Genomic DNA, 18,103 nt, shown 5'->3' with positions numbered 1-18,103 from the left:
AAGCCTCAGTCACTTCATCTGTAAAAAGGAACTAATACTTACTTCATAGTTGATGGAGATTATATGACATAATATGGCATATATAATTACCGTTCAATAAATGTTAACCATTATTTAGTGGCTACCTAATTAATAATTCCACAAACACGTACTATATAGTGCTGCTATATACCAGGCACTCCTGGTACTCCATCTCTCTCTCTCTCTCACACACACACACTCTCACACACATATTCTCTTCTCTCTGTCACACACACACACGCGTGCACACACACACACACTCATAGCAGTCCCATGGGGTCGGCACTAATTAATAAATGTCTTCTTGCATGCCACTTTTCAAAGTGTGTCTTTAGCTATATTATCTTTTTATCCTCACAACCAAGTGACGTGAAAATGGCAAATGAGACTCAAAAAATTCAAAAACTCAAAAAATGAGACTCTGGAATTGTAATCAACCAAAATAAAATTTAAACTATTGTCTATATAGACTGTTATGTTGTTTCACAATTATCATTTCAAACAGATGGTTTATAAACTCAGTGTTTACAAAAAATGAGCATATCTTTTGAGGTCTCAGAAGTATCATCAATTATAGTCTCCTTTTTCATTGTTTTATACTTAAGGGCTACATTATTAAAATAATAAACAATAATACCTGCCAAGAAGTTATGGAAAAATATAAAGCATTTATTGCTTTATCAGATTCTGTATAGTTTAATAAACCTCTCATTTACCTACTACTATGAGGAAGTGATACATTCTAAAGACATTCATTTTCTATAAAATGTATGCTTTTAATAGATACATTTAGAAATGTAACTTTCCTGTTTTGGGCTAGGTGGGGGAGATGGTAAGGTGAAATAAAAAACAAAACAAACCTTACCATTCTTCCATGCCAATATTTACTTTTACTTTGTTTTCCTTTTCTTTCCTTTTCTTGGGGGGATGGGGGGAGAGGGAGAAGGGGACAGAGAACCTTAAGCAGGTTCCACGCCCAGCGCAGAACCCTACTCGGGGTTCAATCTCATGACCCTGAGATCATGACCTAAGCGGAAATCAGGAGTTAGCCACTTAACCCACTGAGCCACCCAGGCACCCTGCCAATATTTACTTTTGATCCCACTTTGGCCATGATGGAGTTACAGGGGAGCTATGTAAAAAAAAAAAAAAATCAGTGAAAGAAGAGGGAGTTACAGTGGAAAAGTTTTCAGCACCCACTGCCTTTTCCTTGGATCCCCAATCTTAGGAAAACTCAGTTCAATGTGTGCATTTTACCCTGAGATACTCGTGTCTCAGCATATCCCCAAACTGCTGCCTCAGGGTACAGCCCCATTTTGTTTCCAACAGAGAACAGATACTGTCAGAACAACTGTAAGCAGAGATTCCCCATTCCCATACTTCCTGTTCCTTGGGTGGAATTATAGGGCCTCAGGATTCAGGGAAACACAAAACCTAACTGCATTCTTCCAATGGGGCAGAGTTCACTGAATCCAACTGAATCAGAGGTGTGTTAAACAGGGATGACAGCCATTATGGTTAGGTCAAAAAAAAAAAAACAATGAGCTCCAAATTCATCCAAGGAAAAGAAATCACTCCTGTAAGTTTTCAGATGACCCCAGTGAAGAGCTCCGCACCCAGCCTCAGGGAGACTCAGAGGAGCCTTCCCAGCTGCTTTTCTAAAGAAGCCTGGACAGGCTTGGACTCTTTTTCTGTGTTGGCTTGTATGAGTCTGGAACACGGCCCTGTACCAGATGAAATACCTTGATCCTGCCAACTCCTTCTTGGCTTGCAGCAGCTGTAGGAGCAGCTGGTTTTACAACACACAGAGTGAGTCCTTGTTTTAAGGTAGGAGAGTTCTACATTTTGTGAAAAGCTTGTAAGTTTGGGTCTTTATACAGCTACCTTCACGAGCTTTCACCTGATGATTTGGTGGGTGGCTCTTGCTATTCACACATCTTGCAAATAACCAAACGATTTATAAGAGTTTTATGCAGGGAAGTCTTCCTGCAACTGTAAGAGTCAAGTTTATCCAATTCTTTGCTTCAGTCAGAAACTGAAGAGTCATGAGACAAGAGATCAATTATCCCTGAATCACTATAATTAAAAATCAACTGAATTCTAGGAATGGTAGATTGAATATATAAACTTACTCCTGCTCCCTCCTAAGAACATGAGAGGAGATAATAAGCACAAAATTTCAGAACTGGAAAGTAGACAAAGCCGAACCTTAAACTGGCAGTGGAAAAAGACAAGACCAATCCAATTTTCACCACAGAATTCCCAAAAGGCCCCGGTGGCATTACTGGAAGGAGGGAAAAATGGAAGGGATGAGCTAAAATAAAGAGGATCTTCAAGAAATAGCTAGATTCCCAGACCAGGCACTTATTCTGTAAAGCTGAGTGGTTGCTCCTCCCCCTGTGGCAAAACATATATATCTGAAGACACATTCTCTGTCAAGTATAAAATACGGGTCTCTGGGTGAGGGACCCAGCACAACCTGTGGGGGGAGTGGGTACTGTCAGGAAAACTGGGATTGGGTAAACACATGCAACTGAGATATCCACCCCAAACCTTGTCCCCAACTTGGTTCCCAGAAATATGGTGGCAATGCTCAGACCCTCCAGGCAGGCGACTGGAAGATGCTGGGTGATCCCAACAGCCAAAGAGTAACTGACACTGCTGGTTCCCTAAGTAAAGGGCTGGTGACAACACCTTATGTGAAGCTATCACCAACAAGCCCCACTCACGTGTAGTGGGCATAAATTAGTCTTGTTTTTCCCATCCCTTACTTTTGAATATAACAGACAAAGAAGGACCACCTGACATCTGAGGAAAGATTCTAAAATGAAAGATGGAGTCCAAAGCAAACAAACAAACAAAAAATCAACTTGCGCCAGAGGGATAGAGTCAGTGGAATTCAGACTGTGGGAAACACTATGGGACAAATGGCCCAGTTTCTTCAACACATATATTGTATAGGAAAAAAGGAGAGAAATGGGGGAAGCTACAGATTAAAAGAGATTAAAACACATATCAGCCAATTGCACTATATGGACCTTATTTGAGTACTGATTTGGAAAACCCAGTTGTTGTTGTTGTTGTTGTTTTTAAAGATTTTATTTATTTATTTGAGAGAGAGAGAATGAGAGATAGAGAGCACGAGAGGGAAGAGGGTCAGAGGGAGAAGCAGACTCCCCGCTGAACAGGGAGCCCGATGCGGGACTCGATCCAGGGACTCCAGGATCATGACCTGAGCCGAAAGCAGTCGCTTAACCAACTGAGCCACCCAGGCGCCCCCCAGTTGTTGTTTTGTTAAAGGAGATAAACAGGCAATTCAAATTTTGTTTGGATATTTGATGATATTAAGGAACTGCCGATAATTTTTTAGGTGTGACATAATATGGTTATGTATTAATAATCCTTATTAAATAGTTATTAAATATTAAATCCTTATTAAATAATTATTAAAAATAATCCTTATTTTAATGAGAAATACACTGAAATATTTATGAATGAAATGATATTAGAGCTGGGATTTGCTTTGAGACAATCCAGATGAGGGGGATGATTAAACAAGTAAGGCCATGGGATGAAGGGAGCATGGGAATCTTTTATACTCTTCTTCCCACTTTATGCTTGAAATTTTCCAAAACTATCACTAGAATCCTTAGAGAAAACACTGAAATCATAAAACAAAATAATATAAGAAAGGAACATTCCAAGAATTTTTAAAAGCTCCTATAAATAAAAAATAATAATAACAGAAATAAAGCATTCAGTAAAGAGCTGGAGAAAATTGAGGACATATCCCAGAAACTACAGTGAAATACTGAAGAAATGAAAATAAAAAATAAAACTGAGAGGACGAGTTCAGAAGGTCCAGAATCTGGGATCAGTCCCAGAAACAGAGAAAAGGGAAAGAGGAGGAAGGAATTCATTGACACAATAATGTGTAAGAAAATGTCCCCAAACTGAAGACTATGAACTTCTAAAAGAAAAGGGGGTACCAACTGCCTGACACAGTGGATGATAAAGGCCCACATCAAGATACACCACGATAAAACTGAAGAACATGGGGAGCAAAGAGATTCAACAAATTTCCAGAAACAAACCAGAACAAAAAACAAAAACCCTGGCTATATAGAAAAGATCAGGAATCAGGAGGATATGGGACTTCACAACAGAAGAAACTAGAAAGCAGTGAAGCAATACCTTCAAAATTCTGATGGAAAATTACTGCCAATATAGAGTTCTATATCCAGCCAAACTGCCAATCCAAGGTGAAGGTAGGATAAAAACATTTTGCAGACATGAAGGCCTCAAAAAACTTATTTCTATTCATCCTTTCTCAGCAACAAAAGCAAGGAAGTAAATCCAGAAAAAGGAAGAAATAGAATAGAGGGAACAGGGGATCTAGGAGAGAAGAGAGGCAAAGGGGATTCCCAGAGAAGGGGATTCCCAGAATGGTGACAAAGAGAGATTCCAAAATAAAAGTCTGTTCCCTCTGCCTCAGTTTCCTTACCCATGAAGGAGGGAACTAACACGAGTACCTATTTCAGAGACTTGCAAGAATTCAGCCTCAAGTACTTAAGAGTAATACCGGGTATGAAGACTGTTACCATCATCAAAGAATTGACTCTTCAACTATTTAACATAGAACTAACTAATACTGCAATAACTAAAAAAAAAATAAATCAATGTAAAATTCATTTCTGAACTGAACATTTTTCCAGCTCTGGAATAAATGATAACAGTCACAGAATCATAGGGTTTCAGAGGTGGACAGAGTTCTGAGATTTTTCTAGTGCAATTTCCTTGTTTTACGGAGTAAGCAACTGCAGCTCAGAGTGGCTAAGTAACTTGCTTAAGACTACACAGCGATTCAGAAGAGGAGTTGGGACTAGCAGTCAGGTGCCTCTGGTCACTGCTCTGAAAATCACAAGTGCAGCGACCCCACGGTATCCTCAGAGGGTCAGAGTTCCACGCATACCAAAAAAGTCACCATAGAAATATTTTGTCCAACTCCATCCTTTTACCCTAAAACCTGGCACTTGGCTCAAGATATACATAAACAGAAAGGCCACACAGAATGATCCACCCAGCACAATAAAAAGAAGAGGCCACAGTTGGGTTTACCGAGTTAGGTGGACAATAAGGAAGAAAACGTCTTGAATTCACTGTCCTATACAGAGTTTTAATTCTAGGAAGGACATGTCTGGCGTGTTTACACGTTAAGAGGAAGAATATTAATCCCTAGTGCTACTGACCCATATGGCCCAGCATGGATGGACATCACTGATCCCTGGGTAATGGAATGGGCAGCAGTGTACTTTCATCACAATTTTCTAAGTCTTTCTAAAGGAATATACACAATTTGTAAGAGTACTAGCCATTTTGGTCACTGCTTCCAAAAAAATGATGCTCCCATCTCAAGATCCAGCAATGAAGACTACTGAGCAAGGCCAATGAAGAACGTGAGTGCAGTCAAGGGGGAAAAGGCTGGAGAAGAGAATTTCCTTCTTGCCTCTTCAGGCAAAACACCACTGATACTCCGTAGGGGCTTGAGAGGGGAATCAGGCCGAGTAGGAATTTGCCTGGTATAAATTCTATGATCTGTTTTCATCTTGTTCCAACTGAAAAGAAGCCCTCTGTACATCTGCAGAAAGTCCCATTCAACAGTATGAGGAGAAGTTATTTAAGAACAAAACTTGCCTATTTTCTCTTAACTAACCCTCAGAGGAAAAGTACACGCTAATTTCTCATCTGTGCTTCTTGGCTATTTATTACAAATAAATTTGCAATTACCGTTGGATATAGTACATATTCCACTGCAATCCAAATACCAAAGTGTTGAGTGGCTGGATTAGACGCCTCTAAATATTTTGACCTCGGCTGAGATTTAAAGTGACAGGTATAAGGAATACCAAAATACCAAAAATCTTATTTTGAAAATTTTTAATCCTTTTATTTATAAAGGCTTATTTTGGTGTCTTTGGTGAATAAAAAGATTTTCTCTTTCCCTTTTCTTATAAACATTAGGTGCAACTTGGAAAATCACTCCAACAAACAATATAAAAGTATGTACTCATAACTTAACCAAGTTAGTAAAAACATAAAAACTATTCAGAAATATTTCCAATTTCTTCTGTATATGAACAGAAACATACAGAAAATACAGTTTTAACATGGAAAGTACTGCAGTGTCAACACTCACAGAAAAAGTAGAATTCCGGTGTTTGCCAGGGCAAAGGCCAGTCCCAAAATCCCACTGCCCATAATGGCGTTGCTTAGGTTAAAAACAGACATGCCTAAGGAGGTTGTTCCTGGAATCTAAACAGAGAGACAAACATAAACAAAACAGTCCTCAAGAAAGTTCATCATGCCAAAGTCTTTAAAGCACTATTAGGAACAGGTGTGGAAGTAAAATTCAAGAAATACTTCCTTAGTGGTCTAGTTATTTTTTAAAATGGGTTTCAGGAGAAAGTACATAGGCTATCTTGGTGAATATAAATAGCTATACTTTTAGTATTATGCTCCACAAATTAAAAACATGTCCCAATTTATGTGATTAAAACAAATAAGCATACTTTATTATAAATGACACTTACATATTCATCACATTTCTTTTTTTCCAAATGGCTGTTAGTGAGACTTCTTCTACTCTCGCGATCAGAAATAAATTTGCTGTAAAGACATGTGTAATCATTTAACTTCATATAATGATTGAAGCTTAACATTATTACTTATCAAAACATCACACATGAAAAGTTATCAATCGGCCCCTTAAGAGTTTACAGCCCGATTCAACCACCTTTTTGCTTTGCTTTGCTTTGTTTTTTGCCAGTCTTAGTTGTCTCTGCTCTCGTTTTACCAAATAAACTCTTAAGTGCCCCAAGGGGCTGACACTTTGCTTCATTGGTTTTGTAGAAACCACTGCTAATAGCAGGTGCTCATCTTGAGATGAAATGAAAGACAACCATAAATCAAAAAGAATGATACTCTCAAATCATTTCAATACTAATAGATTAAAACACTATATGCAATATAAGTTAACTTTTATGTAGAATTTTCTCTCACTGAAAATTCGATAAAATCAAGGATATTATAAAGCTGGCATTTAAAGGAATCCTGGAAACAGGCCTCCTTCTGAGCTCACATCCCTGGCGTACAAACTTAGTAAATAATCATTCCCTCTGCTGCAAAAAAGAAAATAATTCTTCCCCGATCAGACATTCCTTCAGCAACTACTATCTGCAGGTCAGCAGGCCAGGTGATAAGGGAGACATGGAAATATGTATTAAGTGAAGCAGACACTAGGCTATAGGAGTTCAGGCTAAGAGATCATGGTGGGGGAAGGCAGGGCATATAGTCTAGGGGTAGGGGCAGAGCTAGGGCTTTAAGAAAGCATGGCACTTAGAACTTGAGCTCAAATCCTCACTAGCTCTGAGGGACAAGGCATGAGACCTCAGTTTTCTCATCTGTGAAGTGGGAGTAACACAATTATATTATCTCACAGCGTTCCTGAGAAAATTAAATAAGAGAGCAAGTGTAAAACATTGGTACAGCTCTGGGCACAGAGTAACGGCAATAGATGTTAATCACTCCTCTCTATGGGGAAGGTGGGACTTAAGTTAGGATGGGAAAGATTCAGACAGGCTTCATAAACTATATACAGACATAGAAGCAGGAATTCAGAAAGCTCTAAAACCATCAAATATATTCATGATTAATCTGAGAACTTTATGGCCTAAATTCCTAATTTAAAAAAAAAAAAAATTCCCAGGGCACCTGGGTGGCTTAGTTGGTTGAGCGTCTGACTCGATCTTAGCTCAGGTCTTGATCTCAGGGTCCTGAGTTCAAGCCCTGCATTGGGCTCCATGCTGGGTGTGGAGCCTAGTTAAAAAAAACCTGGGGCGCCTGGGGGGCTCAATCAGTTAAGCTCCTGCCTTCGGCTCAAGTCATGATCCCAGGGTCCTGGTATAAAGACCCTCGTCAAGCCCCTTGTCAGGCTCCCTGCTCAGCGGGGAGTCTGCTCCTCCCTCTCCCTCTGCCCCTCCCCTGGCCTACTTGTGCTCTCTCTCTCTCTCTCTCAAATAAATAAAATCTTTAAAAGAAATCCCCATTAACAAAACAAGTGTTATTGTCAAAGAAAAGTCCATTCAAAGGTAAACTCTTGCATGGATTAGTAAGACACGTTACAGATGCTTTTTAGCTCTTCTGAAAATTTAATTGTCCAGTTTTAGCAAGAACTAGTCACAGTGAATTTTTCACTAATAAATGTAAAGCAACTTGAATTGGACTATTTTAAAGAAGCAGGTATCTTTAAACTGTACACTACATTTTCATATGGTGTTTTGAATGGTGCTATATTTCACAATAAAACATTTTTATTGGGGCACTTGGGTGGCTCAGTTATTAGGCATCTGCCTTCGGCTCAGGTCATGATCCCAGGGTCCTGGGACCAAGCCCCGCATTGGGCTCCCTGCTCAGTAGGAAGTCTGCTTCTCCCTCTCCCACTCGCCCTGCTTGTGTTCCCTCTTTCGCTGTGTCTCTGTCAATTAAATAGACAAAAATCTTGAAAAAAATTATTTTTTTTAAGATTTTATTTATTTATCTGACAGAGAGAGAGAGAGAGCACAAGCAGGGGGAGCGGCAGGCAGAGGGAGAGGGAGAAGCAGACTCCCCGCCAAGCAGGGAGCCCGATGCAAGGCTCGATCCCAGGACCTCGGGATCATGACCCAAGCCAACGGCAGACGCTCAACCAACTGAGCCACCCAGGCGCCCCACAATAAAACATTTTTAAGTGAAAGATATATCTCATCAACGTTGGTTTAATTTAGCTACCTTTTTCGTCTTTCACCCAAGGGGTCTGGCTTCTCCCTGGCATTACTCCTCCAAGTTCGCCTTATTTTGCCAGGATAAACTAAAGACAGGCGATATACATACTACAAACTTCCCCTGGGGCCATCACCTCATATAAGCAGCACAATCTGCGGTTTATCCCTTCAGCATCTGCCTATGCCTTCAACCCATTCAGTTACAGTGAGAGGGCAAAAAGAAGTAGAAGCCAACCTCGGTCTCCTGAAACGCAGGAGAGGCTGTGCCAGCTAAAACCAGAGTGGGGATGGGCACCTGGGTGGCTCAGTTGGTTAAGCGACTGCCTTCAGCTCAGGTCAGGATCCTGGAGTCCCAGGATCGAGTCCCACATCGGGCTCCCTGCTCGGCAGGGAGTCTGCTTCTCCCTCTGACCCTCCCCCCCCTCATGCTCTCTCTCTCTCTCAAATAAATAAAAAAATAAATAAATAATCTTTAAAACACAAACAAACAAACAAAGCCAGTGGGGAGGTCTGGCTGTGTGAAAGGGAGATGAGATAAGGAATCCAGAGAAGGAAAAGCTTCTCCTATTGGTGGGACTAGCCAGAGGGAACTTAAAGGCAGAGGCCTGAGCAATAGTATTGCAGGTTCTCAGCAAGAGAATGACATAAGGAAACCAGTATCTTTGGAGACCAAACTGGCAGTCATATAGCCTTGCCATTGCTATTATTGATTGATGTGGCCTTTCTTTTGCCTTTAACATTAACTTTTTTTAAAAGATTTTATTTATTTGAGAGAGAGAGGGAGAAAGAGAGAGAGAGGGCATGAGTTGGGGGGAGGGGCAGAAGGAGAGGGTGACGGACAAGCAGACTCCCCGCTGAGCAGAGAGCTTGATGCAGGGCTTGATCCCAGGATGCTGAAGTTGGGCACTTAACCAACTGAGCCGCCCAGGTACCCTGGCCCTTAACATTTTAAAATTTTTACACAGAATTGAGATTTACAGATCTGGCTGAAGAGGGGCAAGGGAAAGCTATCTTCCTTTTCACACAGTGAGCCCCCCCAAAACTGTGGGTGCTGGACTTGCCTATTTAGTGTTGCTATTAAATAAAAGACTGTATTTAATCAGACTAACTTTAACAACCAACTCAAGTCTAACCAAATCTTTACCCAGAATGTCCCCCATTTGCCTTTCTTATGGAGGGGCTTGTTTTCCAAAAAGCATTTCCATTATTTTTAAATCAAGAGAAAAGCCCCGCCATGGTCAAAGAAACCAAACAAAACACCAATAACCTGCCTGTTAGGGCAGATCTGCGTTCCCAGCCTGGCAGCGCACCTCAGAATTGGTGGCAGAGGACTGGTGGGCAGAGAAGAATGGGAAGCAGGCACATGATCCCCGGGGTCATTCAGTAGGATCAAACACTGGGCCACAGAAAGGGATAAAGAATAAAGTCCCTGCATGATTTCCACGTCTTTCCTACAGAACTTCTGCAGGATAAGAATAATGAACCTGACTTGCAGAGCTGTGGTAGTAAGTAACCATTAAAAAGCACATTAAAAAAACATTGTCAGCTGCCTCCCTGATTCTATAGGTTTTCCCCCAAATCTTCACTGGCTCCCCCACAGACAAAGTTTCAAGTACAGATTCCTCACCCGCAATCCCAGGTGCTGCTTAATTTAATGTTGTCTCTATGCCCCAGGCTTATCTCCCCCTGCTCCTCAAAATGACCTTCATTTTGGTGAGGATGAGACAAGCCAGGCCAGGGCATTCTGCAGTTTACCCCAAACCTTAACTGCTAACAGCCTACTGTTGGCCAGAGCCTTCCCAAGAACACGAACAGTCGATGCACACATATGTTGTATGTTATATGTATTACATACTGTTTTCTTACAATAAAGCAAGCTAGAGAAAAGAAAACGTAATTAAGAAAGTCATGAGGAAGAAAAAATACATTTATAGTACTGTACTGTATTTACTAAAAAAAATTTGGACCTGTGCAGTTCAAGCCCATGTTGTTCAAGGGTCAACTACAGTAGGAATCCACTCCCTGCCCCCCCTCAGGAGACCCTCCATCCTCCTCCTGTCAGCCAGTGCCATCCTGCCAGTTCAAAGCCCTCATCTTCCATGAGTCTTCTTATACTCTGGTTTAAATGGAGTTTTCTGACTCTGACCTATTTACTACTTTTCTGTGGCACAGATGGAGCCATGAGGTCATTTTGCATCCTGTGCAAAATGGTTATGTGGTGCCCGCACTCCCTATCCTTCTTCTGTGTAACTATCCACTCACTTGCGACTCAGAAGACCCTCCATAACCTGAATACTCATCTTCCTTTTAGGAAGTATGGAGTCTCTTAGGCTGCAGGGAAATCTAGCTCAGTAAGAATGAAGTACTTAAAGAAAGCCTCTTTATTCTCTTTGTGTTGTTCCAAATTTTTCTTCTCTTTAGTCTTTATATCTTTGCTTTGTATTTCTGTAAATTTTTTTTAAAACAAATAAAACCAACCTTTTTTGTAATGGAAAAGTCCACTCAAAATAACTAGGCTGTACACCTTATTCCAAGTTTCTATTATCTCACCATTTAAAAATTGCAATTGCATGTTAAAAAGCATTGACCTCTGGCAAAGAGATTGAAATAAAATTTCTCTTTAGTGACTAAAAAATGGGCTGTGGGCAAGGGTGCCTTTGACATGTGGTCTCAAATGATAAAAGTGTTATTAAAAAAGAGTTTCCACAGGGTCGGTCTGTACCTACAGGGCAGAATTCAACAATCTCTTAGGTAGCCAATTGTTCTGTGCACAAAACAAAACAAAACCTACAGTGGCTGTCGTGGTGACCTTCAACAGACAAAGCCTTAAAAAGGATGTAGGCGTTATACTGAGGTAGTGTGAAAAGAGGTGAGAAATATAGAACAGTTATTTAAAACCAAAAATAAATCAACAACAGCAACAATCCAATTAAGGATGGGTTGTATGATAGGAAGATAATCTTCCTATTGTAATCTCTACCAATCAGGTTCTTACTAGATTATAGTGTTTCATTTGAGGATTCATAACACAAAAGAAACGAGTGCTTGAACTTGAATGACCTTTGCTAGTTCTTTCCCTGAAATCCTAACACTCTACTAAAAAGGAAAAGGAAAAGAGAATTGGAGGAAAGAAGCAAGTAACAAAGAGATTGGAAAACATGAAAGAATGAAGGAAGTGGAAGGCATTTAAAGAGAAGACTGATCCAGATGGCCAACAGACATGTGAAAAGATGCTCAGCATCACTCATCATCAGGGAAATGCAAATCAAAACCACAATCAGATATCACCTCACACCTGTCAGAATGGCTAACATCAAAAACACAAGAAACAATACGTGGAGATAAAGGAACGCTTGTGAGTTATTGGTGGGAATGCAAACTGGTGCATGCAGCCACTCTGGAAAACAGTCTGGAGGTTCCTCAAAAAATTAAAAATAGAATTACCATATGATCCAGTAATCCCACTACTGGGTATTTACCCAAAGAACACAAAAACACTAATGTGAAAAGATACATGCACCCCTATGTCTACTGCAGCATTATTTATAATAGCCAAATTATGGAAGGAACCCAAGCGTCTATCCATAGATAAATGGATAAAGAAGACGAGGTACATACATACAATGTAATATTACTCAGTCACAAAAAAGAATGAAATCTTGCCATTTGCAACAACATGGATGGACCTAGAGGGTATTATGCCAAGTACAATGTCAGTCAGAGAAAGACAAATACTGTATGATTTTACTCATATGTAGAATTTAAGAAACAAAACAAGTAAATAAAGAAAAAAAGATCTCCTTCTCCCACTCCCCCTGCTTGTGTTCCCTCTCTTGCTGTCTCTCTCTGTCAAATAAATAAATAAAATCTTAAAAAAAAAGAAAGAAAGAGAAAAAGAGACAAAAAACAGATTCTTAATTATAGAGAACAAAATGACGGTTCCCAGAGTGGAGGGGGCTGGAGGGATGGGGGAATATGGGATGGGGATTGAGAGTACACTTCTTTTGATGAGCACTGCGTAATGTACAGAATTGCTGAAGAACTGCTGAATCACTATATTGCACACTCAAAACTAATATAACATTGTATGTTAACTTTACTTGAATTAAAAAAAATTTTTTTTTAATGAAGAGAACACTGGGAGGTAAACAAAGACTTACTTGATGGGTAAACTCTACTGAAAAGAAAACAGACTTTAATTGGAACAGGAGCCATTAAAGCAAGGAAAGAATTTTCTGACATGAAAACTGAAGATAGGAAGAAGTGGTGGAAAACTTCTTAACAGGTAGAAAAGATATTACATTTTCAAGGTCCTTCCAAGTGATACAAATTTAGTACATAAAATTCTGAAAGATACACAGGGACCAAAATAAGCAAACAAAGGCTGGTGAGGGTATAGTGACAAGAGCTGCCCCAGATCCTTTCAAGAAAAATCTTAACTGACAGACCCTCAAGTTTGGTTAGATGCTTCTGGGGTCACAACAACACTAACTCTACATAGAGATGAGAACAGTAGACAACATACATGAAGATTTGCATGGATACAGCTAGGGTAATCTATTATGTTTCGACAACTTTAATATTTCAACAGCTTTAAGGTAACAATAACCAGCAACCATCCAAAAGCTAAATCGATATTGTTATTCCTTGGGGTGGAGAACACAGAAGTGCTTCCCAAAGAAAGAGAGTTGCACTATTACTGCTACAGACTTTTTGTATCCTAAAAGGCTTACTATTGCCAGACACTCTGCCAAGTACTTTACATGGATTTTCTCATCTCTTTTCACAATACTTACATGTGGTCAGGACTATTATTAGCTCCATTTTAGAAAAATTAAGTGACTTGACCAAAGTTGCATTGCTAAAAATTAAGTGCTGAGCCAGGATTTGAACCTTATGCAGAACCTGAATTCTTAACCTACAAACAGTAGAACAGTATTGCATTTAATATTCCCCAACGATCCCATGAGGTCAGTTATTATTATTATCCCTGTCTCACAGGGATGGAACTAAGGCTCAAAGCATGAGATCATACAAGATCCATTCACTGAGCCAGGATTCAATTCAAATCTAAATCTAAACCATGCACTAACTGTTCTCTGTGTGTGTGTGTGTGTGTGTGTGTGTCTGTCTGTCTGTCTGTCTGAATCTCTCTCTTTCTCATTTAACAAATATTTTGTAACATCCACCCCATACCAGGCACTATTATCATATCATTACACAGTACAGGAGACATAAAGATGATTAAGATGGCTCTTTCTCTCAAGAAGCTCACATCTAGAAAGAGTCTAGAGCTTGTTACTCTCAAGTATGGTCCCTGGATCAACAATATGGGCATCACCTAGGAGCTGGCTGGAAATCAGAAGCTCAGGCCCCATCCCAGACCTCCTGAACCCAAATCTGCATTTTAACAAGGTTTCCAGGTGTTTTGTATGCACATTAAAATATCAGCAGTTCTGGTCTAGTGGACATTTTGAAAGGTTTTGCTGTTTCAGGTATAGATTTCCATGGCTACAAACCCAAAAATTAGGGCATGAAATAAAACAATTGAACTGGAATAAGGGTAGGAGTCCTAATACCGAAGTGGCTCTACTCTATTTTTAACTAAACTCAAAAAGGTGATTCTGATAGTATTCTAGAGGGGACTTTCCAGGCAAAGCTATCAGTTACATGCCAGGTAAGCAAAGATCAATATTTGCTTTCAACATTCTCTCTAGCTTCCTAAAAAGAGGTGCTGTGACCTAAAAGTTCACTGCTCTGGCAGAGGGCTCTCTTAGAGTCCTATAATTGAGCCTACTTTCCTTGCACCCATGTGAAAAAGCCACAAGAAGAGGGAGAAGTATTTAGGTGTAGCTCTTGCAGGGATCATGATGGAGGTCTTTTTTTTTTTTTTTCATTTGCCTTTTTTGCCTTCATGTTGTCACATGCTGTTTTTAATTTTAATTGTCCTAGAGCCATAAAGGAAGCAAGATTCATGAACTGTGTCAGTGAAAGAGATGCATCACACTGTATTTGCAGTAGCAGAACCAGATTCCACAAAGCAAGTGGTCAACATCCGCTGTCCCCGCTTACTACCTTAGTCACAGTCTGGGAGGAAGTGAGCTCACCCAGGCAAGGTGCCCAAGCCACAGGCAAGAATGGGTGCTTCCAGCTAGTGCAAGCTGTAATCCCCTCAAAAACCTAGTTTAGTAAGTACAACTTTTAAAGATCAAGTTCAGATTCTAAACGGAACAGTATAATGACTCATTTTAAGGTCCTCAAAGGTTTGCACTGCTTCGGGAATGAAGCTTCATTATACAACAAAAATGTCCTACTTGTGAGATGGTTAGACTCCCATCCACTGTTAAGTGGAGGTCAGCAGTGACTGCAGAACACTCTGGGTGTACAGAGCTTAAAATAGCACTGGTATTTTAATAAAATTAGTAAAGACTCTCTTTTTCTTCAATGCCCCAGCATTATAGTTGGAGGCAGCAGGATAGAGCAGAAAGACAGGTATTTCTACAGACCTGCGTGTGCCCTTGGGTAAGTTATTTTATTTCTCTGAGCCTCGGCTTCCTTATTTGTAAAATGCATTTTTAAATTTTCCTTATTTGCAAAAGAAAGCTTTGCATGCCATAAGGAAAGACGGCAATATATGTAAAAACACCTGACATTCAAGAAATGGTAGTTATTATTGATAATTACTCAGAAAGGGTGCAAGAAGCAAATTTGAGTCCAACAATAAGACATATCCCAACACAGTGAATGGTACTTGGGTGATACTGAGGAAGTGTCTGGGTGGCACACTTCACCTCTAAGAACATTTAAGGAAGGGAAAAGGGAGAAGAGGCAGGACTGGAACTTCTTCTGAGTTGGTAAATGGTGGCAGGGGAGTCCTCTGCTGGACTTCCAATAGGACACATATCAGAACGTAGAGCAGATTTCCAGAAACAATGTCCACAGAGATGCCTGGTTAGCTGACATATGTTTTCATCTTCCCCCATCCCAACTTCCTTCTGACCATCCCCCAAATGTGCATATCATTGGCGTTCTAATAAGTGGTCCTGTCTACTCCACTCTCTTCTCCTGGCCTTTCAGGAGGTTACATGCTTTACAGCAACCACATCACCGAATCCCAAGCTGGAGAGCTTCCTGTGAGATGACCCGCATACCCTGGCTACAAAATCGTCATGTCAGAGAATGCCCCAGATCACTTTTTTAAAAAAGACATTGGTCCTACTCTTCTAACTTAAGAAACACAGGACCCAAGAGTTGCAAGGACCTGCTGAGGACACGGCTGGGGTTGAGAGCTTGGCGGGCTGATTTTTCCCACCTGCCTCCCACCTACCTCCCCTGACTCATGCTATCTTTTCTTTCTGTTTCATGTACTAATTCTCTACTATAGTTTCTCAAGAGAGCCACTGGGGCCCAACTCTGGTTATTACTATTTAAAATTCATGTTACAAATGATGCTTGTAATGCTGTACTTGTAGTTTTGAAATGGGATCATTGGCAAAGGGGGTGTTGACCGTTGGTGGGTGACAACGTGGGTTAGGGCGGATGATTGTAGTACATGCTCCCATACGGCATGCGGCGCAATTCCAGCAGTCTGTCTGATTCACAAGCACAGAGCTTTTGAAAAGTTAGGGCTGGTTGGGGTCCAGTGTATTTATGTATTTTTATTAGACTCAATTGAAAGATTTGAAAGGATGAATAAATTGCTTTCCTATTTGCTTCATCTGCTATTGCAGACTGTGCCCAACAGATGTCACATAAGAAATTCAAATTACGTCTTCAAATGGAGCATAACTTTAGTCATGAATAATTCAGGAGACTAACCGAAAACCAGAATAATATTTGAGAGACATTTCTTTCATGGGATTGAGAGTGTTAGCGGAAAAATACTCACCTATTTATTTGACCATTTTCTACTTCAGTGAAATCATTGGAATCGTTGCTAATGTTATCATCCTCTGGCACTGTCATGTTCTGCAACTCTGTTAATTCAAGTCCACTTTTGAAATGCATCATGTTTACAAAGTATCCGTAGTCAAAAAATTAGTCCAAATTCTGCTCTGAGTGTATTACAAATGGATAGCAGCAAAAATATAAGCTTGACACCCCTAGAACACAACACAATGAAAAATAATTAAACATATGACTATCACCATCAACGAAAGATAAACTATTACAAGTAAACAGAGTTAACTTACTGATAACTTATCCATCTTGCCATCCAATGCATTAAGGCGATCTCTGTACATCAAGTGATAAAGGCTTATCTCTAAATTTTATGCCTGTTATAAATCTCCCTCCATTTTAACTACAAAAATGAGTCCTGTCCCATCATCGTGTGCATGTCAATAGGAATACCGTGTCAACTGCGGGCAATATAGATGCCTTTTATGAGTGTGTTTAAATTGAAAGTGATGCAGTTATTGTAATGCATCCGATCACAGGGCACACTTAGAACGTGTACAGGCGACACAGACACAAGAGCACCGCGGATTTAGCAATCCCAGTTTGATAAAGATGCGAATCCTCAATAAACGGCATCATGACAGATCAACCACGCAACCTGGAGGTCAAGCGGCAAAGGACAAATCTGTGGTTTGAAATTTAGCAAACACTTTATCCATCAACTGCGAGAGATTAAATCAATCTCTTCAATGAAATCACTCTATGTCAGGGAATTAGGGAACTAAAAACCCATACTCAGGGGATTTAGGTTAATCCACCTAAAACTGTATTTCCTCTCCAGAAACAAAAGATTTGCAGAGTTCATAGTCTCCCCAACGCAGATGACCGGGACTTAGATTTCAATGGTATATAAGGGGGGAAAAAGTTACAGACACACAGCATCACAAATTAAGACGCAGGTGGCAACCAAAACGAGCTAGACACAACTTGAAAACCAAGGCCTGTGTAGGTACAGGAGCCCCACCGGGGTCAGCTCGGGTGAGGGGATGGGGACCACGGAATGAAGTAGAACGCCAATAAGTTTTTCTTTTTACCTCCAATGGCAAACCCCTTTGGATGGTATTTTGTCTGATCCTGAATTCCATAAGCTGACTGTAGTCTGGTGAAGAGTCCAAACTCTAATGTGCCCAGCTAAGCATCCTAGGATATCCCAAGAAGCGCTGTGCTAACTGATACAATTTTCAGGACACATAGACAGTACCTTAGAATGATTAATTTTTTAGAACTTTTATTCTTCTCTTTCCCACAACCAGGCCACACAGTATTCCTTTTTGTTCATATAGACTCCTAGCTAGCATGAAACT

At 40.3% G+C, this 18,103-nt stretch overlaps 1 protein-coding gene across 4 annotated transcripts in view; it reads right to left on the bottom strand.

The window, feature by feature from the left end:
- SLC38A1 (solute carrier family 38 member 1) overlaps positions 1-18,103 on the bottom strand; it is a 67,853-nt gene that overhangs the window by 33,097 nt on the left and 16,653 nt on the right. For all 4 annotated transcript variants that reach the window (XM_073882089.1, XM_025882691.2, XM_025882690.2 and 1 more), the window contains 3 exons: positions 16,729-16,942; positions 6,612-6,687; positions 6,218-6,333 (listed from right to left, as the gene is read on the bottom strand). In XM_073882089.1, the coding sequence (XP_073738190.1) occupies positions 6,218-6,333; positions 6,612-6,687; positions 16,729-16,850 (314 nt within the window). In that variant the 5' untranslated portion in view covers positions 16,851-16,942. The remainder of the gene's footprint in view (positions 1-6,217; positions 6,334-6,611; positions 6,688-16,728; positions 16,943-18,103) is intronic.

Source organism: Callorhinus ursinus, unplaced genomic scaffold (assembly GCF_003265705.2).
Source record: "Callorhinus ursinus isolate GAN/ISIS: 27379988/994484 unplaced genomic scaffold, GSC_fseal_2.0 scaffold44, whole genome shotgun sequence".
NCBI lineage: Eukaryota > Metazoa > Chordata > Mammalia > Carnivora > Otariidae > Callorhinus > Callorhinus ursinus.
The sequence above is the reverse complement of the archived record's forward strand: the minus strand, read 5'-3'. Positions and strand labels throughout refer to the sequence as shown.